This window comes from Lacerta agilis, chromosome 4 (assembly GCF_009819535.1).
Source record: "Lacerta agilis isolate rLacAgi1 chromosome 4, rLacAgi1.pri, whole genome shotgun sequence".
Classification (NCBI taxonomy): Eukaryota; Metazoa; Chordata; class Lepidosauria; order Squamata; family Lacertidae; genus Lacerta; species Lacerta agilis.
Window position 1 is genome coordinate 12,422,206 of NC_046315.1, and position 27,357 is coordinate 12,449,562.

Consider the following 27,357-nt stretch of genomic DNA (forward strand, 5'->3'; position numbering starts at 1 on the left):
TTTGAAAGAATTAAATCATACCAGTCACTCCCAAGGAAGTCATTATAATCAAAATGCTTGGGCAATGATAAATTTTCTTTTCTGAATGTAAGAAGTCACTTCCCCTTTTGTAAAGAGAAAGAATAATCATGGGAGCCATCAGGTGCAATTTTCCACACATGAAAAAGGTGAGATGCAGCCCCTGACGCAGACCTAGTTCACCCAGCACTCTAAATGTTCCAAGTGGTGATAAGCCTCCTGGTGGCTATAGTAGCTGAAATATTTTAACAGTTGCTACAGCCACCAGTGAAGAAGCTTCTTCCAAACTTTGTGCCCCCTGCTCACCTCCAAGAGCACACCGAACAGGAGAGTTGACTTCCTTTTCCCCCTGTTGCTGCAACAGTTATGGAGCAACAAGCTCTCTATTGAGGGCTACAACAGCTGGGAGCCGGTAGCTTGAGGATGGGAAAACTGGCACTCCAGATGTTGGTGGAGTACAGCTCCCATAATCCCTGGAGTCCAACATCTGGAGAGCCACACGCTCCCCATCTCTGCTGGCTGCTACAAGCCTCCTACCACATGGAAGCCAAATCAATAGACACCTACATGAACTAGGGCTTGCCGTTTTTTAGTTTAAGGGACCATTGGCTAGACGAGGCAAAAACTAAATGTTTTTTTTTTTCCTAGTAGGCAGTGTCTGGAGATGATTAAGTGGATATGGAAGAGGACAGAGAAAATTATGTAGATGAATGAAGAGGAGGGAGGTTCCATGAATGGCCTCTTTCAGCTTCATGGCACTGATGGAAGTCAAGACTCATCCACTCAAGTTAGTTTTGCAACATGCTCAGTACGCGTTATGTGGAAAGCACTCCCGCTTGTGCAGTTTCGCTAACAAAAGAGCTGCCAAGACCAACAGGTGACCAAAGGGGAGACGCTCTTTCAGAACCCTGAAGCAGGCGCTGGGTACACAATGCGTCTAGTGTGGAGGAACAGGGGGCAGAGCAAGAAGCCAAACACTGCCAGGGTTCAGAGCAGCAAACAGGCTCCCACAACGGGCCTTTGTTCCCTTTCCCAAGAAACGCTAATAAATCTGACATCAGCACAGTAAAGCAGAGTGTAAGGAGGAATGACAAACAGCTCCATCCAGCAGCAAACTCAGCAAGTGCCTCAATTAAAGGGTCCATTTCCCAACATCTGGGGTTTCCAGAGGAAACCTATTTCCTCACCCATTATGTACGCAGTTAAGATAAATCTAGATGTTCACAAGGGATGCATGGTGGAAACTGCTCTAAGACATGTCATCACTTCTGAATATGTGCGGGGGAAGAACAGCAGATGACATAATGCTTCCACTGTCCGGAACGAAACTACCAAGCAGGATTTGACCCGGGTCTTCTCCCTGATGTACTAGGATTTTTATGTGTGGATCCTTTACATATCAAATGTTCCCCAATAATGCTAGTACCTACTTGCATTCTGAAGTGGGAAAGTCCCATGTTCAGGAAGGCTTACTAATTTATGCATCCAGCTGAACAGCCAAATTCTCATTCCCTGCATTCTAAGGAACACAGAGCTCCTTCCCCAAAGCTATTTCAGACCGACAAGTGAAAGCCACTGCGCCTTCCATTGCTTTAGGAAACTATTCAACACACTCAAGGACATGGTAGGATTCAGCTTGTGACATCCTATCTCAATCTCAGGAATAGCTCTCAAGAGTCAAACCTCACATTTTCTCACCAGGGAAGTACAGAAACCATGCTTAGTAATATTTACAAAGAACTGGATAGGTAAAGGGGCCCCCTGACCATCAGGTCCAGTCGTGTCCGACTCTGGGTTTGCGGCACTCATCTTGCTCTATAGGCCGAGGGACAACTTCCGGGTCATGTGGCCAGCATGACAAAGCCGCTTCTGGCGAACCAGAGCAGCGCACGGAAACGCCGTTTACCTTCCCGCCGGAGCGGTCCCTATTTATCTACTTGCACTTTGACATGCTTTCAAAAAGCTAGGTGGGCAGGAGCTGGGACTGAGCAACGGGAGCTCACCCCGTCGCAGGGATTCGAACCACCGACCTTCTGATCAGCAAGCCCTAGACTCTGTGGTTTTACGCTGTGGGTCAACATGAACAAGTATACCTCTCTTTCAAAAGGGAAAACAACTATAAACATCCAAATCAGGGAACAGTTTGGACCTCAGGATATCAAACTTCCTTTCTTCCATCTCAATATATGTGCCACTACTCGGCTAAGCACACCCCTTTAGTAACACACAATCTTTGTTCGTTTTCACTGAACCAATAAGCATTAGATTGCTGTTCAACATATCAATAAATCACCAATGGGTGCAATCCACCAAACAGCCTTGATTCATTTTATGCAGGGTTACATCAGGGCATGTTCCATGGGCAAACATCAATGAAGCACAGTTTAGTGGAAGTGGCCAGCAGGTACCTTCACTTGAAGTGCACGTGCTAAGGAGGGTGAGTTGTGTCAAATATTTGTCGATCCAACGGCTGGCAGATTTGGAAGACCTACATTAATGTGCTAAGTTCAACTCCCAAGTACCCACAGCTAAAGAAGAGATTGTACCCACCACTCTAGATTGTCCTGAATTCTGGATACGTTACATAAGCAGTAAAAGAGGAAGTCACAGAGTACAGTGCAAATATAAGCGATGAAAATGGGGTGTGTGTGTGTAACAGAAAAAAGCCAAGAAGTAGTTTAAAAGTTACAGCAGGCAAGACTCTATGATTAAACCTCTTGATTTCCATACTAGAATAGAAAAAGGAGAACTGTATGTGCCACCAAGCAACATCCTACTGGAACAAGCTTGGCTCCTTTTGAGGGCAAATTTGGGGTTGATTTCAAAGGCAAAAAGTTCCCTGCAACAAATGAGCAAACATGACAATTGCACACACACACACACCTCTTCTGCTTTGTACAAACGCAATGTGAACCCACAACTGGCTACTCCTTCTCAGAATGCGTACAAGCAGATAAACAACTGCATGCATGCCACCGATCAGTGCCTGCTACACTTGGCTAGTCTGTGGTTTTGTACAAAGTAGTACCATTAACGGTGGAAATTTGCCACTCCTGAAGTGGCACCTAGAAAAGCTAAGTTTTATCTGCAGCCTTAATTAGACTTTCTTCCTATCACCTCTCCTCTCTTTAATAAAGATCTAGAACACACCTGCTAAAACAGTGCCACTCTGACACCTTAGCTTAGCTTTTCAACAGAAAACTGAACAGTACTGTTTGCTGCCTACTCTTCTGATGCTGAACTCTGGCTCCCCTCAGTCCCGGTGAACATGGCCAGTGTTAGGAACCATGGGAGTTGTAATCCAGAAACATGGGGAGGGGGACACCACAATGTTTGCCACTGCAACTATGAAGAACTGCTGCTCCCTCTTCCTTACCATCCTCTGTCTCTTAATACCTGAAAGTTATCTCTTCTAATGACAAGATGCCTTCTCAAACTTTCCTTCAGCACCATCTCTTCCTGGACTATCATCACCTTGCTCGCTAAGGGCCGTTTGGCACTGTTAGCTTTCCTCCATCCCATCTTCACCATTCCTATTTTGTCCTCTCCCTTATGTGTCCTTCCTTGGGGCTGCAAGTTTCCCGGGCTGAGCAGGCTTAACGGTTGAAGCAAATGGAATGCACCACCTGACAACATGACCAAATATACACACAATGTTCTTGCTGACTAGCTTGTGAGCTGCCAGAAGCATATGGCTTTGTAGGCCAGTTCCACACCCACCTGGGCTCCCGATACAGGACCAAAAGGATTTGGAGGTCTCATGACAGGTTGGCTGTATATTAAGGTTGGTTGCGTCATTACTGGTACTCCTCCCATTTGGGATGGCTAAAAATCCAGAACAGCAAAGAATTAATTTCATGCACAGCTCTTTAAAAGAGACCACCACCAGAAACTGCCTCCAACTGCAAAGTTTAGTTAGTGGCACTGTAAAGGAAAAATTAATGGAAAATTTAAAAAAGCTTCCAGCAACCGAACATTGGAAACTTTTGGTCTGTGTTCTTATGCAGCTTTCCACCCTTTTAGATAGGCCACTGCTTCACGTTTCTACATTGAGCTGAAAACTTTGAACAACGTCTGGTGTGATATAACAAGCTCTTTCATTTTTATTCATTCCTGTACCAGGCTAAGATGTTTTCATATAGGAATATATTTCAAATGTCAGTGTGCTGTCAGCTTGAGAGTTAGAATTAAAATTATGATTTTGCATTTAAATAAGCCAGCACATGAGGCGGCTTGCATCACTTAAAAACAACAACACATTTTTAAAAAAGCTAAAGAGGAAGTAAGGCAGCAGCTATTAAAATCAACCAATATCTTAAGAGCAGCCATTAAAACACCAACAGGCAAATTTAAAGTTTGCTCAGGTAAAGTGTCTTAACCAAGGACCAAAAGACTGGCAGAGGGGGCCAAATAGAAATTCATTTAGCTTTCAAATGCTGCGTTGTTAAGGAGGCATTCATTTTCCACTTAGCCCTGAACACTTTAGAATCAGCAATTTAGCTTCCTGGTGCACTCAGCACAAGGCACGCCCAACATTTGAGGCTTATCTACAAGGGTGTCACCATAAAAAGGAGTTCTTTCAAACTTCCTAACTTTCAAACAAACACCTTATCTTGCCTGGTAGGAGCCTCTTTATGTCTGCCAGGGGGTTCTAGATATGTTCTTTGCTCTGTATGAACAGAATGCCCTTAGAACACACACTGTATGGCTGCACATTTGTGGGGCGGGGGGAGCTGTTTTTCAAGGAAGCTCATTTCGCCCTTATAGTCTCATTGAGGAATGCTGAGGCTTCCTGTAACTTATTTGTAAAGTAGTCACTGTAACAGAAGATAGGTGGAAGTAAAGAACATTAAGTATTAGGGGTTTTTTGTCTGCCGAAATGAAAAAAGGTCAAAAAACAAACAAACAAACAAACAAGTGGGGCTAAAATTAATCTGCCAGGTGTGTGGCATCTTGTTCAACATATGTGTTGCAAGCACACACAGAAACCCAAAGGAAATGGAAAGAGCAGTTATAGTACAAGCGACGATAAAAGCGCTCCTGAAAATAACTTCAAATGAATATAAACATTTACTGACCATTCCATACCCCATCATTCCTGTTGGCGTTGTAGCAGGATAGGCCATGACAGGCGGTGCCTAATGAGAAAGAGACAACCTTAAGCTGCATGCAAATGGAAAAGGCTTCACAAACAGCAGTGAAATGCTTTGACTGTAAATATGAGCATCTCTGACAGCTGATCAATTGATATCTGATAGAGCCAGAAACTGGCCACTGAGCATCATGGTAACATCCTTGCAGGTAAGCCATTAGAGTTTATTTAGCTGAACATGGCTGCAAACGTATATAGCTGGTGCCCAGTAAGTTGGGAGGGCATCACTTCGGGCCCAGGATTGCTTAACAGACAATGTGAACCTAGCATCCTGGATAAAAAATATAATAATAATAATAATAATAATAATAATAATAATAATAATAATAATAATAATTAGATGCTTCCCCAAAACAACGAGTGCTGTCAAACAAAGCCTCACTTGATGGGCTTCATGCAACCAGTAGCTGAATAGTCAAGGAACACCGCAGGCTATAGCATAAAGCAAACAGCTGCCTCTCTGAACAGGAGCTGTTCTGAGTTTTCTAAAAAGGGCAGGGTAAAAAGTTTGTTTCTGCTTACAGCATTTATAGGGAGTTTTTAAATTTGGCCTGTTTCTATATGGTGTAGGACTCGATGTTTGTTTGTTTTGGCATATCTTGTCAGCTGCCCCGGAGACTTATATGAAAGTATAAATAGTTCAAGAAGATATTTTACATTAATTCACAAGTTGAAATCCCATTTTAACAAAGATATCACAGCCAAAAAGACCTCCCAGCATCTGAAGGGGACAGACTGGGGTATTCTCTCTCTGCCAGGTATTGTGATGTTTGACAGTAGGAGGGTAACTTATGAAGCTTACCACCTCCTCCAAACCACTGATACTTTTTTCAAAAAATCTGCAGTTCCATATGCAATACAACTATTACAGGAACTGGGCTTCTTGCTTGAAGTAACTACTTTGAAACTCTGCTCAAGCCCCCTGGCTTTGACACTCTTGCATCATACAGCAGAAGTCCTAGAAAGTGGAGGAATCTCTAAAAAATACGGGAAAGCAGAAAAATATAGACGCACACAATCCTGGAACTTTTCCTATACAAACCCTCTGAGCTTAGGGACAAATAGAAAAGCATTGTTTTGTATCATGCCCTTAATCTGCAAGAATTGTTTCCGTAGGAGATTTAACTCTCCAGAAACAATATCCCTACTCTCTGGGGTAGGGATGGGAAGAAAAGAACCACACAGTGTTTCAAAAATGTTTACTCCTTTGAACTGTAATAGCCACTGGACAATGGAATCCAACTTGCTATTGGCTAACATGGTTAATGAAATGACCATGATTAATATTCATACAGCCATTAAGCAAAATATTATGCATATGCATACATATGGCCATACATTTGCTAGGCTTTTAGGAGCTGAAGGCTGGCTTAGGATTTTCCCCACAATGAAAAGAATACAGGGAAAGACCAACAGTAACATGGAAGGAGAAACCAATTGGGCTAAACTGGGATCTCTATAGTTAAGAGCTAAAGAATTAAAGTCACTTAAGATTTTTGATGTAAAACAATACAGTTGCAATATCCATGTGCAAAGCAGATGGGGTGAACCACATACACGGTAGCTGTAGAAAAGCGGGAGTGAGGAAACACCCCACAGTCAATTAATAAACTTACCTTAAAACATTTGGAAAACAAACCCATTAGTTACTTCATTCTTTAGCTCTTATTGACACAAGAGAAATTAGGTTGACTTGTCATTTTAACCACTGTTATTTGTCCTTTTAGTGCTGAAGGGAGATGCCACCCATCTTTGAAGGATAATTCAAAAGTTGTAAGTCTTTCAGACACACAACCAAATGGGTGAGGATTTTCACTTGGTTTAGTATTTGGGAATGTATTGGTCTCTCCCTATTTGAAATCAAGTCTACAGATAGCGAATTGTGAAGTTGAACAGAAGCCTGTGAGGTTTCATGCAGTTATTTCACACGCACAAATGCCTTTTTTTGTTTGATTTATCCACCAAATGCATTTTTTAAAAAAGGCAATACAGACACACGCACCAGCTATCTCGCAGTAAATGGCAGAGTTTAAAGCAAGAAAAATCATCTTAGTATTTTTCCATGCCATCATTGGAGAAAAGAGGCCCACAGAACACCTTGAGATCTGGATAAGCTAGATAGAAGCTGCTCAAGGTTGTCGTCATGCCCAAAGATCTTAACTCAAGAGAAAAAAAAGTGTGGAATAGCAGGATTATGAGATTCTGCTGTAGTGGTTAATATCAGCATGCCAGTTTTGATTGCAAAAAAAAAAAGGGCTGCAGGTTTTGTTCACTTACGTATTGTGGAAAATGCATGCCATTCTGTTTTTCCCCGGAAGAACAATTACATAATGCAATAACACTGGATTAGAAATGAGTACTTACACAACAGAATATACACACAGAGCATTTTAGTCAAAAAGTGAGTTTAAACCCCTCCCCGAAGTATAATTTTTGTAATCCAAAGCCCCTTAAGCATCTGGTAAAAAGGACACAGACAAGGTTGACAAACCCACAACACGACCTCTGCATTTGTACATGTTTTTCACATGCTTTGTGTTGGCAAGTTTTCCATAAATACTGGAATCTACCGGTAACCAATTAAAGGCAAAGCACTCACAAGGGAACCAGAACAGGACAAACAGAGTTAAGGCAGAGGATGAATGGAAGTGAGTTAGTCCTTCCTATTCTAACAGCTCATGAAAACCATTTAGGAATCTCATAGCTTCAGGTGAGACTTATCAGACAGGAGCTGTGTCACAGGGCAGTTCAGCACAGCTCCTAAAAGGAAATTATTAAACATTTAGAAGGAACTGTCTCCAGGAATGAAAAGTTAGGGCAGAACAAGATGCTATGTGGGACTCCTGAATCAAATTTCCCTTACAAGGCTAGTGCATGGGCTGGAACATTTGCTGGAGAGGTCTGGAGGGAAGGACAGGGCACTCAAGCCACCCCTCCTTTTACAAGTGTATTTCTCCCAGGTAGTTTATAAAGGTTACAGCTAACTTTGGGTGGGATAGTGGCATTTGAAGGTCATTGTCAAATGACCATGATCTCAAAATACACATGGCTGGAATGGTGCCCAGTTCAGTCACTAAGTTCCCATTTTAAAGCACAAAAATAGTGGCACAGGCAGGCCAGAATGTTTAGCAGTTAGCACATGCTTAATTCATAGCAATGTAGATGGCCTTAAGCATTTGATCCTGATTGTATTAGAGGCAAAAAACTGTTCTCTGTAGCTTTTATCACTAGCCCTCCTTCCACTGTTATCCTCTCCTGTCACACATGCCTGCCCAGAGTTGTAGTATTTATTACATGAAAAGCCACATATATCTACTGGTAAATGATTATGAGCCACCACTTCCACGCATGTTAAAAAAATACACCAGGCTAGCAACTGTCACCTATTATTATTATTTTCCTGCAGGCAAGTCCACAGCAAGAAGGCAACTGATCGAACACACGAGGCATCTCTTTCCAATTTCTCTTAACAAGTTGTATGACAATACAGGCAGCATCAGACATGAAGTTTTTGTTCCCTGCCTTGCTTTCAGTCGCACCATATCTTATTAGTACAATTCAAATCCTCCTTTGTGGCTACTGTGCCATCACATGGATCTGCAGAAGTCACTGCTTGGAACCTTTTAGAGCACTTTTGTCCCTGCAAGTCCTTTATGAACTACTGAGACTACAATTGTCTCTCTTTTAAGAGATTGCTCAGGCTTCAATGAACAATGCACCTCAAAATACACAGCTTCTGGTGAAGGTTTAATGTCGAACATAGGTCTCCTTTCACAGGGCTTATGATTAAAGAAAACTTTTAAAATATGATGCTTCTCTCATTAGAATATACCTTTATTAAAAGTCAGCATGGTGCAGTGGATTGGGCATTGACTTGGCACAAGGAGACCTGGGTTCAAATCCAGTATCAACCAAAATCACTGGCTGACTTCACACAAAACCAGGCTCTCTCTCAGTGCAACCTCTCTCACAAACTTTGTGATTAAACTGGTATAAGGCTATGGCTTGATATAAATCATCTTTCCTGGCTTCCTAATACATGTTTCATAAAGCTGTGAACAAGTGCTGGGGCTGAGCATTCCTTCCTCACTCGTCCCCTTGTGATGGCTCCAGTGCTTCATTCCTTGCTTGTACTAAGCCAGACTTCCCCATTTCACCCGAGTTATTTTCTGGCTTCATATGAACCAGGGGTGGGGAACCTAAGGCCCAGAGGCCAAATGTGGCCATGTCCCTCAAATGTGGCCCTGCTCTGCACCTTCTTCAGGTGATTCCACATGGCTGCAATGTATCCTTCAACTATGATAATGATTCTTGCCTGCCTGGAAGGAGAGACGTGCATGTGTAGAAACCTCTGGCGTTTACACAGGCTAGATTCCAGTTATGGTACTAACGGAACAGTCATATATGTTGCCCCGCCTACTTTTGCCTCTGGCTCCACCTTCCACTGACATGCAGGCACTTGAAAGTTGCCCACCAGGGAATGCTGCCTCCATCCCATCCCTGATATAATCAATGCTTAAAATTCATCTCAACCTCTTTTGTGTATGCTTATATTGAAGTATCATAGTGGAATTGTGAAATAAATGGATTAAAACTTCAACCTGTTTCGAGTATGGCAGTCCAGGTTAGATACACATTTTTCTGTGCAATTATCACGAGGCTGTCAATGCCATGAGACCTCTGCATCACTCAAGGATACTATATCAGCCAGTATGTTTGAGTCCCCAGGTTGCTAACCTTAAAACACAAACCTGACTCCACTGGGATTACTCTAGCCAATAAATATCCAATTAAATATCACCTAAATGAAACATGCCATGTTGTCTGAGGCTCCCACAATAAGTTCTAACATTCTCTGCCTCTCCTGACAAAATTCCTGTAGTCCTCCTACACTTTCACAGTATATTTTGAGCTGCAGGAATTCTTTCAATATGCCTACAGCAACTGCTTACCATTGTTGGAGTGTTCCATGCTGTTGTTGGTGCAACTTTGGGTTGCCAGTTGGAGCCTCCAGTTAGTTTCTTTTCCCCTGGCTGTGTCCAGTTCACATCACTTAAAAAAGAAAAGGGAAAAAAAAGATTTTAAATCCAGGAGATGGAGGGGAATCTAGCTGCCTTTCTTGCGCACACGTTTAAAAATAAATGAAGTTTAAACAAGGTTAGAGCAGTATTTCTCATCCTGAAACTATGTACCTCAACATCTTCCTGTTCAAGCCTCCAAAAATAGATAAAAATGAAGGCAAATGCTATCCATTAATGCACACCACTCTAGAGACACCAGCACACAATTGGCTCAAGCCTCACATAAATAGGCCAAAGGGGCCAAGTCTAAGGCAAACATGCAGAAAGAACCAAGAAAGCAGGCAAAGAGAGTGTACAGTCCCTGGATAATTGGACTTGGGTACCTAGAAGTCTGTAATCTTGGTAAACGTACATCCCAGAAAGCTTTGCTTCATGAAGCCCCTGCAGATGCCGAGTTGCTGACTTCCCTCCCAAGCGAAACATACACATCCATTGCCCTGTGTCGTTCCAGCCGCTTTTCTCCCTTGCTCCCTCCTGCCGGTGTGTGTGCCTGACTTAGATATCCTGTGGGGTGTATTTTTTTTACTGCTGAAACTGGATTTGCTCTCAGGAGCTAAGTATTGTGCCTTACTGGGGACACAGTGAGAACTGTATGCTTTGGAAGCTCAGTAAACTATTACTGGAGGAGAAAAAATAGAAGTCTGTAATCTTGAGGTGAACTGATTTATTGAAAGATACAGATAAAAAAGGTATAAGATTAGTTGCCCATATACAGCTTCCCTCATTCAGAGTTCTCCTGCTCCCCCCCCCCCAAAGACATTCGCTATCCTACTCAGAAATGGAAAACCTGGGAGGGGAAAGGGGCAGCGTTACACCCTTCCTGCCAGGTTCATCTCAAGAACCTTAGTCTGCATATGCTGTACAAAATTGCTGCAAAGATGTGCTTAATGGATTAAAACACCTGCATATTGCTGCAGTGAGAAATACTCACTTTTTAGTTGTTCCATTTCCAATGCCCAGATCTGTTACAAAACAAGAAATAAACAATTGGAAGCTGTCCATTTCATTTATTTGGATAAAGAGTTGGTACTGTAAACTTAACATAAACTATACTTACTGCCCACAAGATTGGCTAAAGATGAATCCAGATCATCCAACACTAACTTGTTAGGTGGACCTTTTGAAGTTGGAAGACTCTGGTTTTGAGAGGCCACTGTTGGTTTTAGGAGTCCACCTAATTCATCAAACCCTTTAAGAAAAGCCAAGTAGTATTAAAGGCAATGGAATCCATGTCAATGTAGCATGAGACATCTTAAAATCAGTATTTCTAAAGTCAAAATGGTATAAAGCTGCAATTATTGTTGTTACTGTTATTTTGCAGTGAAGAAATGGAAAATCCATAAATTCAACACCCAAGGTCCAAACAGAAATTGTAAGAGCACTGGCAGTAGCAGGAAAACATTGATTGATTGATTGATTGATTGATTGATTGCATTTATATGCTGTCTTTCTGCTAAAGAAGCCAAGGAAAAGTTGGTGGCCCTTTCAGGGCCCTGGTCTGGTCTTCCTTGCTGTTTCAGTAAAATGTCTCAAGCAACAATACAGATTTATTGTAGCATAAGCTTTTGTGGATGAGAAACTACTTTATCAGATTTCAGAAAAGGTTGGGGCATAATAGGAAGTTGTCCATGAAAGCTTAATCAAAAACAAATGTATTAACCCTTTTTAACAAGCCAAAAGATCCAAACAGCTTTTTCAAGGCTGGCACCGAATGTTCTATCACCCAGTGTGATTTTGCGCATCTTTGAGCAGCATTTTAAAAAATGGGTACTTTAAAAAGAAAAGGAAGACCTACCACCAGAATCCACAGGTACATTTGAAGTTTTGTTGCCAAACACAGACTCAAAGTCAACATTAAGGCCTGCTGAGGGCTGCGACGGAGCAACAGGAGACTGGGTGAACCCTACAAACAAGACATTTAAAAAGAGCTTATTTATATAGTATGCAGTATGTGAACTCTCAACCTGCATGTAAGTAGCAGTTCTATAGCCATAAAAAAATTATGGGCATTCAGACATTGAAAAGGAGCCTACAAAGAATGCTTTCCTTGCAGAACTGCATGTTCTGCAAGGAAAGCAGTCTTGCAGAACTTGAGAGGAAAAACCTATGAGGCGAGAACTGATGGACTCCCAAGTTTGCATGCTGCATATTGGCAAGGAGCAACAACAGCACCCCCCCCCCCAAAAAAAAGATACTGGAGTAGGCTTCACAGCGAGAGTTCTGCAGTACTAGTAAGCCTTTTCAGTTTCAGTCCTTTAAGGCAGATAAGGCAGAACTTTTCAAAACAAGATGGCCTGGTGCAGTCTATTCAATTTTGTCACTGCTATACGATCTGAGAGCAGATTTATTTTGAAGCAATAATAGACTCTTAGTTTCCTATTTCAGTTCACTACTTGCAAAACTGTCACCTCTGGGACTGAGTTGTATTCAAAATCACTCACTGGTGCTCTCTACTTTACCCCCCCCCCCCCGATTTTCAAACAGTTTCCCAAATTGCTACATCCCAAACAAATCAATGGGACTTAGGACCTACATATCACATACTTTGATCCTGAGGATTCTGAATAAAATGCCCATAAGCACGGTCAGGCATGTGTTTTAAAATTGATTTCCACCTGGCACTAATATGACCTATTTTGCTTTTTAGAGACTTGAGAAAGTCTTGCTAAAATGGATGGATTTTAAAAAAACAATAATCATGTAGTTGCAGTATTACATGAATGCTTATGGCTACTTCAGCAGTGAAAGCAACACAGTAGTTTGACATGTAGCAGCTACCAGTTTCTTTAGGCAGAATGCTAAAGCTGCATATAGCGCCAGGCTTCCTCGTTTTATTACGAGACACTATACTGCTAAAATCCTATACAGTCTGCCTGCTCCAGAAGGCTCCCCTAATCAGATCAGTACCATGCAATAGAAGAAAAGGGAAACATGAAGGTGGATTAAGGCGGCAAGGAATTGAAATACACATTTATTATATAAACATATGGTCCTTTCAACATCTTGTATACTGTGAGCAACTCTGGTTGCTCCCCCAGCCTAGCTTATAAAGTTGCAGATAGCACAGAAGAGAGGCTATCTGTCAATGAAAAGTCATTATGGGATGCAGCATTTTTCCTACAAAGGAAAACTGAAGACAGTTTAGAAGAAACAACAGGGGAACAATAGAATTTAATAGTGATGAACAGTATTGACCTACAGAACACTGGCAGTTAGGCACTGACTATAGCATGAGAGGCAGCCAGTGAAATTCCAGAAGATTCAGGACAAAAGGCAAAACGCAACAGAATTTGTTATAACAAGACACTTCAGTTCTCATTACTGGCTATTGATAATTGTCAGGGAACTGTCCCCGGCTCAGCACAGGGTGGTGGAAGGGGTTTCAAGATGTTAAAGAGAGCACCGACCCCACCTGACCAGCAGCACCTCCTCCTCCAGTGGAGGAAGCAGCAATGTCTCCAGTGGGGAGGGGCAGGCAGCTCAGAGGCTGGAGAGCAGAGGCTCTGGGGATGTTGGAGAGACCTTGCACTCCTCTCGCTCCGCGGGCGAGGGGGGACACGCCATTTCCGTTGCCCCAAGTGCGCAGAGGGGTGAAATGTAAGGAGGGGAGGTGGAGATTTCGTATACCGAAACACTTATGTTGGGATCACATCCGGAAGGGGCCACTCCCGGATTCTGCAAGTGACTGATACAGACATGAACTTGTAGCTCTGCACTGTAAATAGTATGCACAATAAAACTGCTAAAAAAGGCGGAGTTTTGGCTGTTTACTCACGAGCAACCACCTAGCGGACCTTACAATAATCAAGGCAGAAATGGATCAAACTTCAATGAGGAACAAGGGGTGGTCATCACCACCACACTCTTGTTTGTGAGTATCCCAAGATGGACTAGCTGGCCCTTTGATCTGATCAAAATGGTTCTTAAGTTCTCAAGACTGGCACATGTATTACACTAGCACTGTGATGGCTAAATCAAAAATGGCACTGGGCACTGTTCCACAAGGGAACTTGTTGCACTAAGTACAGTTGGCCCATTTCAGAGAGAGCAGTGCATGCTTGCAAGGGCACACACACACACACACACACACACACCACTTAATGAGAAGACCAATATGCCTGTTTTATGGGATCAATGTTTGCAAAGTTCTTATAATTAAATCTATAACATTTCCAGGAAATAAAGACAGTGGCTTTAAGTTACCTGAGTAAGGTAATAATGTCGTGCTGGGTGCTTTAGAAGTGCACCCGCCAAATCACTGTCAATTTCCACTCGTTTCAATCTGTGATTTTCCATGACCAAAAAGTGATACGGTGGAAAAACTGATTAAAGCAGTCTTTAGATTTGCAACCTTTTCAGCAAGGACAGGCTTAGTTATTTTGAAAAACAAGCTGGACCCATTTTGATGCTTCAGTTTTGGAATTATTTTTAAGTGTTGATCAGTCGGTGAAATGCATACAACTCTCCAGCTTGCTTACAAACTGAAATGGGCATGTCTACATAATTTTACTCAAGTTTACATAATTGAACCAAGTTCCTGGGCTTCAAAAGCCTTTTACCTACCTCCAAATAGGCCAGCTACTGTTGAGGGCTCACTGCGGAAATGGGAAGCGTTAGGAGGATAAGCTTGAGGACCACAAAAAGAATCTGATAAAGGCATAGGAAGCAGAAGAGCAAAGAAGGAACAGTTACAGAAAGAAAGGAACAGGACACTCTTATCTGCTTAACCAATTATTTGGACACTAAGTTAAGACAACAACTACGTGACCTATAAAACACACACACACAAGCAAACTAGTAACAACTTCTAAAAAAAGGGAAGATTTTACACTATCTAAAGACAGGGGGGAGGGAAACATCATCAAATGCCATGTTTTACACCTCTGAAAACAAGCAAGTGTAAAACCCTTAAGGCATTTATATTATACCTGAAGTAAAGTGACAGAGCTGAAAAGTGGATGCATATTTGGTTTCCACAAAGGGGTTTGATTCAGTAAATGGATTGAAGCGATCTAGAGAACCAGAAAGAGTTAAATCGAAAGTCATAAGACGACATGGTAATCTTGGAATTTACGCTTCTGGTGGTCAAATTGTGCCACATCTAGCTTGGATGGAAACTCCATGTGGCCAAGGGCACATAGCTGGACATAGAGATTACCTGATGGACTGCAAACTGAACACGGTAGGTAGTGTAACTCTATATGTGGCCCATTTAGATGGGCAATACTACAGCTGATATGCCTGTAGCAAAGCCTTGCCTGCTTTTAGGGGGGAGATGTCCCCAATTCAGTAACCTCTGGGTGTTGTTGTTGTTTTAAAAATATTAGATAAAACAATAAGGCTGGGAAGGAATATAAAGTATCCTCTCTCCGCCCTCAATCCCTAAGTAGTTGCCCATCTGAATTTACACAGCTACCACTGCACTACATTCTGTAGGTCATGTATTTACAACTGGGAAGGGAACTCAAACTGTCATTAGGTAATAGCTCATTCGTTTTATCTTTCTTTTCTCTCTTTTGAAAATCCTAAATTTGCCCAGAATATTCTGATAGTTAAGAGAAAGGGAAAAGCCAGTCAGATGGTACATTACCAACGAACATCTCATGAGTTGGTGTCCTAGAAGTGAAAGTGGGTAGTACGTCAGAAGAGACAGAGAGGTGATCGCTAGATTTTGTGAGGAAAGGATTTAGGCTTGGAACGGCATCATCAACAGCGTCAGCAGTAGAAGTGAAAGGATCTGTGCAGCCCAAGCAGAGCAAGAAGGAGAAGAAGAGGAAGGGGGGGGGACCAGGTTAGCTGTGAATTAGTAATCAGGAACGGCATAAGCAGTTCTGTAAGTCAATTTTGCTTTAAGAGTATCAGTTTGCATTTCCCCCCAACACCTACATAAATGGCTTACAGGGAAGAGGTAACAGCCATTCTATTAAGTTATCTTGATTCAGCTATTTCCTGAAAAGGGCAATGTCTTAATACTCTGGTCTCTGGAAGTCAGAATCCACTTACAACATACTGCACAATACCTTTGATATAGAAGAATCCCTTCAGTGCAGCGCCTCTAACTTGGACCATCCACACCCAGCCCCTGGGCTTTTCCCAAGACTTGCCATGAACCCTCACTATGCCCAAACAATTTCCTTTCTTAAATGCCTTTTTATCTCTCAAGTTCTAAAAAAAACCTTGCTGTTAAGTTTTGCACAGATCACTCCGACTTCACCCCCCTCCCCTGCAGAAGCAACAAAGCATGATCCCTGGCTCAACCAACTGGGGATTGTGGCTTGTTTTACTTAAACAAAACACAACAAAACACAAAAAATCTACCCATTTCTAAATAATTCTAGTTAACATCTTCAGCAAGGATTTGTCCACAAAAAAAGAATATGCTTATCCTACTTCAGCAACAACAAACATGAACGAAGCTACCAGAAAAACATGTCTACCATCTTGCCTGGCCCTCCATTACCCCACAAAATATTTTGCAGCCTGAGAAAAAGAGTGAAAAGCTGTCAAAGCTATGAACAAGAAAGGACAAGTATTAAAGGCAACTTGGCCAAATTATTGCATGTACTTTGGGGGGGGGGCAGAGGACATGATAGAAGGTGCATTGCTACAAGAATGCTCAGTTGAGGGAATGAAGCCCCAGCATGAGCAACTTAGTACACAGATGTCTTGACCATGGTTTTAACTTTGGAAAGGCAGCATACAAATAAAATGATTGATTGATATTACACTGTGGGGGGAGGTGTTGAGGTATTACCCAACATATTAAATACATCTAAATGGCTCAAGCAACTGAAAAGTGCAACACATCTTATGCACGTTTGACTTGTGTGATTTTAGCCATACACACATGAAGGCAGGCTTGTTGAAACTGTGCAAGTTAAATCCAAGGAAGGCGGAGAGCTCTTTTGTGTCAGGGGTTGCCCAGCATGTAAGGAGCTTCTAAGCTGTCTACCTTTGGAGGCAAGGCCTGTGCAATGCACCAGCTCTGGGATGTTCACATAAAATTTTACAGGAAATCAGATGGCCCTGCAAACATTTCAAATTAGTGTTTGCAGGGCAAAGGCGAATCATTCTGATACTCTGGACTTCGCTCCATAGTCCAGACTTACCTGAAATCAAGGCTCACAATAACTCGCAATGACTACAAAGATACAACTATGATTGGGGCTAAACAAGAAACGAAGTTAAGCTATGTGCTATGATACACCATGATTTGTTTCAATCCTTCAAAATACGGTATGGAGAATTATCTGTCCCAGGCATTTAAAAAAAAAAATCTTTTTACCTAATTTAACAAGGCAGGAAAGCTTAAGAGTCTATGAAAAATTACTGATGGTTATGAGTGACTATGAAGTAACCAAAACTGGGATTTAACTGTGAGTTTCTTACCTGCCCACGTCCCTCCTACTTGTGGCGCAGAGGATATAGGATGCACAGACGGATGAAAGGTTGGCTGCAAATCAAGGAGGTCATTTGGCAGCTTTGATGTACTATGGAAACAGATGAGGGCAACTATCAAAGACTTGAGCAACATTGCCTTTCTTTCATAAAACTTATCAAAGCTATTCAAACTATCGTAGTGTTTTCCTAAACGGAATGTGTGTGCATGCATGAAATGTGGCAGAATTTGTCTCACTGGATATCCAAGGCCAGGATCAAAAGGAGGCTTCAACATGCCCGGAGGGATTGACTTTTTCCTTTTGGAACCGCAGCCACCCCCACCTCCTTCCAGTATCAAAGGCAGCTTGCTGTAAGGTATTATTTGGAAGGAGGGAGGCATACCATTGGAGTGACAAAAGCACAATGACTCCCTGGGCTCATCAAATTAGTTGTATGGTTCTTCACATGCTAGCACAGGTTTATTGCTCCTACTAGTTGCACTGAATATATAGCACAAGTGGGAGATTCACACAGATACTTAGGAGGTTTCATTTGCCAATAATTCTTCTGTTTTTAAAGGCTATGCTGCAAGTTTTGCAGTTTGCAGAAATGCAGATGTAATGAAGCATTCATTTGGTTGGGCTAAGCTCCTGTTTATTTTTGCTGCTTACAGTCAAAGCAACAGTGCACACATTCATATTGTGAGGTCCCACCATGCAAACCATTCTGGATATCGGACTGCATCAACAGTACACTGACTGTTGTACTGTTCTTCTCCAGCACTTCTATAACAAAGTAGTGCTCATAGGTCAAGTCCACAATTGCTGGTGATGGTATCCATGTGGCACCACAACACACAGTGCTTTTCGCTGCGATCAATTTCATATTAAAACTCCAGTTTTACATCTTTTTGAGAGGCTTTATAGAGTTTAGAGCAGTGCTACTGAAAGTGGTGGTCCACGGACTGGTGCCAGTCCATGACCCATCAGCTGCCAATCCCCAGTGACCACCACAGCCCAGGTTAGATGGGAAGCTTAAGGGACCAAATATGGTACCAGTCCCTGGTGAATTGGAGGTGGTCCACCACATCAGATAGCTTGAGAAGCACTGATCTAGAGAATACATGTGTGTTTGCACAATGGAGCGTCTCATACTTTTGTAGATCATCAATGCTGTATCAGCAGTGTGCACTGAATATTGTTAACCCCTGCCCATAAACAAAAAAATCCAAAACCCAAAGCATCTTTAACTACATAGGACAGTTTATACTGACAGGCCCAGGTGTTGCATGCAGGTTATAACACTGTTAAAAAGATGTAGCTATGGTCCACTGAAAAAACCCCTACAAATTACAGCATAGTTCTACTCTTTCCTGATAAGGCAATAGTGTTCTGAGCAGTTGCATACTTAAGCATTCAAACACCACTGCCTTTCTTATACAGTGGTACCTCAGGTTACAGACGCTTCAGGTTACAGACTCTGGTAACCCAGAAATAACGCTTCAGGTTAAGAACAGAAATCCCGCAGTGGCGACACAGCAGCAGTGGGAGGCCCCATTAGCTAAAGTGGTGCTTCAGGTTAAGAACAGTTTCAGGTTAAGAACGGACCTCCAGAACGAATTAAGTTCTTAACCCAAGGTACCACTGTACGTTTAACCAGGATGTTTGGTTTATTCTCCCTTGGCACTAGATAAAACCAACCTTATGGTTAGGTTATGTCAAAGCCAAAGAGCTACACAATAAATAAAATCTACAAAACAGTCTCATTTTAAGGATGTACTCTGGCTAGAAGCATTTTTCCCCAATTATGAGCAGTTCCGACATACATCAAGGGCATACCTGTTTGAAGAACTAGGTGTGGAAAAAATGTCAATGGCTGGTGTAGTCATTATACTTCCTGCTGCATTAGACACAGGAGAGGAGGCTGTTGTTAAGGAGTTATGAGGTTTCTTTGCAAGTTCTTTTAGACGTTGTTCCTGATGGGAAATAATGACAATTTTTAAAAACCAACTTTTTTTGCTTAGGCAGTTGATAAGGTTAAGCAGAACAAAGCCCTCAAATAGCTCTAGTAAGACCTCTAAAAGAGGGCAGGCAAACTACAAATGAGCAACAGTATACCCTGTTGTGGTTTTACATTTTCTTACAAATGGTTCTGTGTGTGACGCAGTAGTCCAGTACCACAAAAAAATTCAGGCTAAAGGCTTTGAAAATAACAATCCTATATTCTACTCCTAATTTCATATATATATCTCCCAAATTTTGGGAGACAGAAAGCTTGTTCCAACCATAGGCAGCTTTTAAATGAATGTGAACAAGCCATCCTTGTCAACTGTGATCCACTGTCTTATATACCCAGCCTGCTTTTTCATCTTTGAACACTGTATATACTAGGGGTGGGAAATCATTTTCCATCCAATGGTGAGTGTGGTCAGACACACACCTGCTTCTATCCAGGCAAGCAAGAGGTATTATCATAGTTCAAAAGCGCAAGCAATGGGGGAGGATGCAGAGCAGGGCAAATGAAGGCTGTGTCCTGGAGGGGATGGCAGAGTTCATAGCTAGACAGAGAGCTCTGAGGTCCCTCATACTTGCTGTGCAACCATTAGGCAGCCTATACACCACACCCAGTACAAAGGAAAAATCATGCCCACCTTTAAAGCTTTTAAACGTGCCTGCTCTTCTTCTAGTGCGGCTTGTTTTTCCCTTTCATCTACTTTGGTGAGCGACAGGCCGGTGCTTGCGAGGGAGGAGACTGCATTGGAAAGAGTGGTAGCCCTAGGAAAAGTTGACAGAAGGAAACCTGGCAGTTATACAGACGACACAACAGAGAAAGATGCTCAACAGAGCTCCGCTTTGTTTTATTCCAACCTATAAACATACAAGGCTCTTTTTTCTTTTTCTTTTGTAGACTTAACCTGGGAAGCAGATTTTGCCTATATTTCTGTACAGATTGTACATATCTGATGGAAGGGCAATTTGATGGAAACACCTGAAGTCAGCCATGCTCCATCTAGTTCAGGATTCAGTTCATTCACAATGGAATGTGCCCCACTTGGCCTGATTTTACAAACAAAGTAAAAGCAGCACACAATCTCTAGGACTTCCGATAGATAAAATGACATAGCACCCATGTTAGACACCACTTCGGTCTAGCCTAGATCACGTGCATTTTCCTTACTGTTCTTATTTCATCTTGTTTTAGTTTGCCTTGATAGGTCCTGAAGTCTAGAAGCTATATCAGTTCATTTCAAAGTGTGTGACCAATGCTATATTGGTGACAAAGGCAAGAGAAAGCTGCTGCCACAACCTTCTGCACTGCTGTTGTGGTTGGTTTGCAGAGATAAGCAGGTTGAGTTCTTCTAGCAGTTGTGGGCTGCATCCAGCCAAGTCACGCAGTATATTCTGCCTTGCTTTCCAATGAGCTCAAGGTGGCATACATGGTTTCCCCTCCCTCTCCTTATGCTAGCAACCTATTGAGGTAGGTTAGGCTGAAAGACTGACTGGTCAAGGTCACCCAGGGATTTGAACCCTGGCTGAATCTTGGTCTCCCAGGTCCCAGCTTGAAACTCTAACCATTACACTTTAGATTTGCTGAAATCAATTGATGTTAATTATATCACCTATTGCAATCAGTTTATAGCACAACCAAATAGTCAAGCTAATAGACAATTCTCTTAATTGTACCACTTTAGTTTTAGGTCTGGGCACTGGGGTTTAAATGCTTCCACAGACCTTTATGCAAGAAAGCAGAAATGCTCAGCATATCCTTCTATTTGATATGTCATCTTATGTGCAGTAAATGAACCACCATGGAGGAAATTTTCCCATTTGCAATTGCCCACCTGCTGCCCAAAGTGGCACAGTCTAGAAAAATAGTTAACACTTAATTCTTTTGGACATATGAACAGACTCCACTAATTGTCTTATGATCAAAACGTGTTAAGTATATTTGAGGAATCTTCAAGCATTGCCCAACATATGGTGCCAACTACAAGGAGAATTTAAAACATGCCTGCTTGCAGCAGTAGAATCTTTGATTTTCTTTCCTTCTAAGGAGGCTAAGTGCTGTTCCAATGCATCAAGAAGGCTGCTTGGTGCCTGCAAAAGAAAATCAGTAGCCTTTGAGAAATTAAAGGCAAAAAATGTCAGGTCCTCCAGTCACAAAGAATTCAACAATAAGCAGGTAAATGCAGGCAGCAGCTCTTAACAGCACCATCACCAAAATTTTACTTAAAATGCTGCATGGTACATATGGCCCTAGATTGCTCATTTTTAAAAAAAGCCCATCCATGCATTGAAGAGAAATACAAAAGGACAGCACAAGGAAAAAATGGCACATTTATGAATGAGTAGTCACTCTATGTTCCAAGGGTAAAACTTGAAAGCAACTACTAAGCCACATAAACATGTTAATGCACTATTAATCTTTGCCAACCTGAATTAGTATTTTGGGTGCAAATGCTTATATAGACAGCTGCACCTCTATTACAGAATTTAAACTGATTTAAAATTTAGCAACCTACTGCTTCAAAGTAGTTTAGCAAGGATCATTAGCTGTGAAACAGAGCAACTGAGAAACGTTCTGAAGTCTGATGATGGAACAAACAACAAATTCAACCCCCCCCCCTTTTTTTTAAAAAAAACCCCACCAATTTAAGAACATGGTAACAACCAATTAAAGCATTAGTGATTACACCAAGGTCTTCTGATTATGAAAGGCCAAACGGACATGCATGACAAATGCATAAAATCATCTACCTGAGAAAGATCTGGTATGTCTCCTCTGTCTATCCCCACTTGCTGTAACAACAAACAGATTTAATAAGATATAGGCCTTATCCATGTTTGGCTAAAGACAGGATGAAGAAAGCACAATGAAGGTAACATGAAAGGGGAAAAGGCTGTTCTACACACTATGAAGGATCGTATCACTCAAGAAAAAAAAACAACCTGTAAAGAAAAATATAAACTTGCTTACTTTAGTGTGTCAACGGTATATATCAATAACGCCCAAAGCAGCCAAGGTCATTTTTAATGATGTTGCCAAAAACACGTGCATAGAGATTTTACCAGCTTTGCAGTCCTTCACTTTTTGTGTCATATGCTATAAAAGGGGATGAAGAGCCTTATTTCTGAAGAATAAGTGATCAAAATCTATGCTGACCAGAGTTGCTAGGAATGGCCTTTTGTTTACAAGATAGTTTATTTCAGCAATGGAATAAGCAAAGTTAATGCTGATAAAACAGGTTTCCTGTTGAACTCCTGACGGCTGTTTGTATCCTTGGAACTACAATCCTGGTCAAATTGCAAGTTTGTGCACACCCCTTTGCTGCTGCCATCAAAAGTGTACCTTTACATTTAAGCAGCAACCTACAAAGAACTGCAGAAGGAAACAGGGAACAGGGCACAGAACTTATGAGATCCTTTGCCACTCTTTCTTTCCCCAATGCAATGAGCTGAATGTGTGTGTTGGAGGGTGCATGTGTGACCCAACTCACCACTCACTGCACTGTGGTTGCAGAAATAGACTGAGGCTTCTTCTACAGCTGTGGCAATGGGTGGCAGGGGGACTCAGGAAAAAAGCAAGTGGAAAAGTCATTTTATCCCCATCTGCAGTGTTATTATGGGGAAGGGGGGGGGGGCTCCAAGCTCAACTTCCTGTCTCAGGTGGTGTGAGGACGCATACACAACCCTTGCCAGCAAATGAGTTTTTTTAGGGGGTGGGGAGAACTGGATATCATAATAGATATAGTCCAGGAATGGCTAGCCCTCTTTGGTGTGAGGGCAGCATTAATTGTTGGCAAACTTCCAAAGGGCTGCATGCCAGCAGTGGGCACAGCCAAAACAAAAAGTGGGAATGGCCAAAGTTTCATTCTTTTGCATGTCACCATTGCTAATAGGTCAAAGCACTGCAGAAACAGGAAGGATAACACATAACACTGGTCCTGAGAGATCTACATTGGCTCCCAGTACGTTTCCGAGCACAGTGTTGGTGCTGACCTTTAAAGCCCTAAACGGCCTCGGTCCTGTATACCTGAAGGAGCATCTCCACCCCCATCGTTCAGCCCAGACACTGAGATCCAGCTCTGAGAGCCTTCTGGCGGTTCCCTCACAGCGAGAAGCAAAGATACAGGGAACCAGGCAGAGGGCCTTCTCGGTAGTGGCGCCCGCCCTGTGGAACGCCCTCCCATCAGAGGTCAAAGAGATAAACAACTACCTGACATTTAGAAAATACCTGAAGGCAGCCCTGTTTAGAGAAGTTTTTAATCTGTGACATTTTAATGTATTTTAATATTTGTTGGAAGCCGCCCAGAGTGGCTGGAGAAACCCAGTCAGATGGGCGGGGTACAAGTAAAAAATTATTATTATTAATTATTATTATTATTTGACATGCTAGCAGTGGTGGCACAGGAGAAAAGTTACCACCAAATATGCTGTGGGCTAGCATTTCAAGCAGCTTTGTGGTCCTGAGGTGGCTTACAACCCCTGATATAGACCCTCTTCTCTCCTAACTATCCCATGTCCCTTCAACACCCATTCATTGTCACTAAAGCTTAGAAATAGCATTACACATATTAATTAATGTAAGATGCAACAGTTCTCCACCCCAAAATATGAGTATACTTCTTTCCATGTGAGGAATTATCTAAGAAAGGCATGCAGAGATGAAACTTGTGCAGGATTGCCATCTTTCCATTCAATATGTAACAGCTCAAAATACTTGGGTGTACACTACCACAAAGCTGATTCATTCACACACATTACTTGGTGTCATATGATTGATCTAAGCATTCTAGCTCAAAAATACTGATCACCATTTTGATTTTTATTCTCCATAAAACTCTCATTAATAGCATTTAGTCATTATGAATGAGGACAGAACTGAATGGACCAGTAATTTTTACCTCTGCAACTTTGAGAAACTCAGAAATCCTTGTCATTCTAGTCAGAAACTTCTTATATATGTCAAGGCCTTCTTTGCATTGATTCTTTTTCATGTCAAAGTATTTTTCTACAAAGTAAGAGAATTTAAAAAATAAGAGTCATCAATGTGTTTGTTTACAGTTTAATAGTGTTGATGTCATTTAAACAAAATGCTAAATCATTACAAGAATTACCCTAGCCACCTCCTTGGTTTGCACATTACCTACCCCCCCTTCTCTGGTGCAGCCACAAGGAGATTTGAAGCTTGCTTAATTTTTTTATTAACTGCAGTTCAGTGTATCACCCAAAACCCTCAACTGTTGTTAATCTTAACTACGGTTAGTGAAAACCTCCCAGCTTGGACAGCATGACAAACTAGCAGTTAATCTGAAATTGAAGCAAAAGCTTCGAAAGTTCTCAGTGCAGCCAAGCTTTTTTGGGGGGGGGGGTTGAGTGTGCAAGCCTGGGCTAAGTTCATTTTTGCCAACCTGAGCTGTGGCTCACCATTATATCCAAACCAGCCAAATGAGTAAACCAGTTACAAAGACCAGAGGTGTTTGCCAAGCAAATAGATGACCTTCACCCTTCACCAAGCTCTTCTTCACTCTATTATGTGTTTATGTTTAGGCTCAAGAGCTGGAGATTAGATGCAGGAACAGCAGTTTAAAAATAAGACATAGCAGGAAGCCTCAAGTTCTCAGACTGAAGTAAAAGTTAGAATCATAAGTCTATGGTTATAGTTAGAAAGCAAAACCCTGCATTTGCAAAGGCTGTATTTAAGTCACTCTAAACATATTACTGAAGAACGGCAACATGTTAAGAATTTGCACTAAAGAACAACTCCTCTTACTCAAGCCTGATTTTGTTAAGGGTGAGCATTCCCCCTGGAGCAGGCAGACACCCAAAAGTGATTGCAATGTGACTCTTTCAGCCCAGAGATCTATTTTACAGTGAATGCACAAAACAGAGGGTGTCAACAGCCAGAAGGGAATGGTATTAATCTTGTGCAAATCTAGTAAGTGTGGAGTTACTGAATGAAATTTTCAGTGTTCACAGACTAAACTCAATCAAGTTTATTTAATTGCATCCACACACTTTGGGATTTATTTACTTTTACTTTCACCTATTTGGCAGGAGTTTGTCAGCATTTGTAGTATAGTAGTAGTATACCAAGCTTTATCCAAATATCTCAGGGTGTTTCACAGCATATAAATGTGGAAAAAACAGAGTACATAAAACTAAAACTAAAAAATAAACACCCCCTCTCACAATGATTATGATTTCAGAGAGAAATTCAATATCCAACATGGTGTAGAAGGGACAGGCAAACTAGGAACATTTTCCTCAACAAAATATAACCCAAAACAAAATAACAAAAGTTATTCTAATGTTGTGAATGAGCATGGTTTGCTATATGCTGCACCACAATCCCCATTTAACTTTACAGCAACCATTCATGTTATAAGCCATGGGTAGGCAAACTAAGGCCCGGGGGCCGGATGTGGCCCAATCGCCTTCTCAACCTGGCCCGTGGGCAGTCCAAGAATCAGCATGTTTTTACATGAGTAGAATGTGTCCTTTTATTTAAAATGCATCTCTGGGTTATTTGTGGGGCCTGCCTGGTGTTTTTACATGAGTAGAATGTGTGCTTTTATTTAAAATGCATCTCTAGGTGATTTGTGGGGCATAGGAATTTGTTCATTCCCCCCCCAAATATAGCCCAGCCCCCCACAAAGTCTGAGGGACAGTGGACCAGTCCCCTGCTGAAAAAGTTTGCTGACCCCTGTTATAAGCAATCCATGAGAACCACAGTGGCCTACCAAGTGCTAGTAAGTAAGTAGTTTCAACTTTTTTACTGGCTCAACTTTCATTCCTGTATGGACAACCCAATGCATAAAGATTTAGCAGGTAGGTACATACTGTATACCAAAGTGAATATAACAATGATGATGATGATGATGATGATGGCACAACTGGGCCATACCGTACCATGCACTAATCTTGTTGCAGACACATGAAGAATATAAGAACTGCCCTGCCAAATCAAACCAAAGGTCCATCTAGCCTATTATGCTATTTCCAACAGCAGCTAAACAACTGTCTCTGAGAAGCCTACAAATTACAGCATGAAGAAAACAGCTCTTTCCCATTGTTGCTCTTGTTGACTGCCCTAGTCCCTTTCAACTGCAGACTGAAAAGCTGGAAATACTTCAGGTGAAACATTTTTACCTCCAAAGATTAAGTGCTTCAGCTGCTATATTTCTGCTGCTTGGGTTGCTATTAAAGAGAAGCAGGAGCATACAAAGAGAGTTGCCTACCCATGCCTAACAGGATTCATTGTTTATTTGTAGAAATGCCTATATGAATGCCACACTTTCCCGTATCAACTTCAGCGTTTCCTCTTCGCATTGTATCTTGGACAAACCCTATTCAGAAGCACAAAGGAATCCCTAGCCTACTCCACTCTCCTCTGGAGGTATGGCAGCTCTCCATGAGGAAGTGTAAAGTATTCCAACCCACAAATTCCACTTATGAAAGCCGCCCTAAAGAGAGAGTGCCAAAAAGCTAAATCAGTTAACAAAATTGTCACCTTCCCTAAGATCCAAAGAGAAAATTGTCAGCTTTGCAGATTGGTTGTGTGGTAGCTGGACAAGAAAATTATAGTTCAAGCAAGTCATTTTTCATGCCAAAAATACTCCAGACTAGCTTGCGTTTAGGCACCTACATATTTCTGTTTACATGTAAAGAGAAGCAGCTCTTTAAGGCAGTTTAAAATTGTCTTGCAGGAAGTCAAAACAAAGAT

General features: G+C 41.8%; 1 protein-coding gene across 10 annotated transcripts in view; it reads right to left on the reverse strand.

Moving 5' to 3' along the window:
- The window catches only part of PICALM (phosphatidylinositol binding clathrin assembly protein), a 64,266-nt gene that overhangs the window by 5,130 nt on the left and 31,779 nt on the right, over positions 1-27,357 (reverse strand). For 3 of the 10 annotated variants that reach the window (XM_033146074.1, XM_033146076.1, XM_033146082.1), the window contains 16 exons: positions 24,536-24,642; positions 22,389-22,430; positions 21,643-21,728; positions 20,282-20,405; positions 19,470-19,606; positions 17,641-17,741; positions 15,842-15,988; positions 15,180-15,263; positions 14,815-14,898; positions 12,047-12,154; positions 11,309-11,440; positions 11,183-11,213; positions 10,123-10,222; positions 7,448-7,471; positions 5,097-5,156; positions 3,739-3,843 (listed from right to left, as the gene is read on the reverse strand). In XM_033146074.1, coding sequence (XP_033001965.1) covers positions 3,739-3,843; positions 5,097-5,156; positions 7,448-7,471; positions 10,123-10,222; positions 11,183-11,213; positions 11,309-11,440; positions 12,047-12,154; positions 14,815-14,898; positions 15,180-15,263; positions 15,842-15,988; positions 17,641-17,741; positions 19,470-19,606; positions 20,282-20,405; positions 21,643-21,728; positions 22,389-22,430; positions 24,536-24,642 — 1,472 coding nt within the window. Of the gene's footprint in view, positions 1-3,738; positions 3,844-5,096; positions 5,157-7,447; positions 7,472-10,122; positions 10,223-11,182; positions 11,214-11,308; positions 11,441-12,046; positions 12,155-14,814; positions 14,899-15,179; positions 15,264-15,554; positions 15,723-15,755; positions 15,989-17,640; positions 17,742-19,469; positions 19,607-20,281; positions 20,406-21,642; positions 21,729-22,388; positions 22,431-24,535; positions 24,643-27,357 lie in introns of those variants that run through there. The other 7 variants (XM_033146077.1, XM_033146075.1, XM_033146078.1 and 4 more) reach the window with 7 other exon arrangements.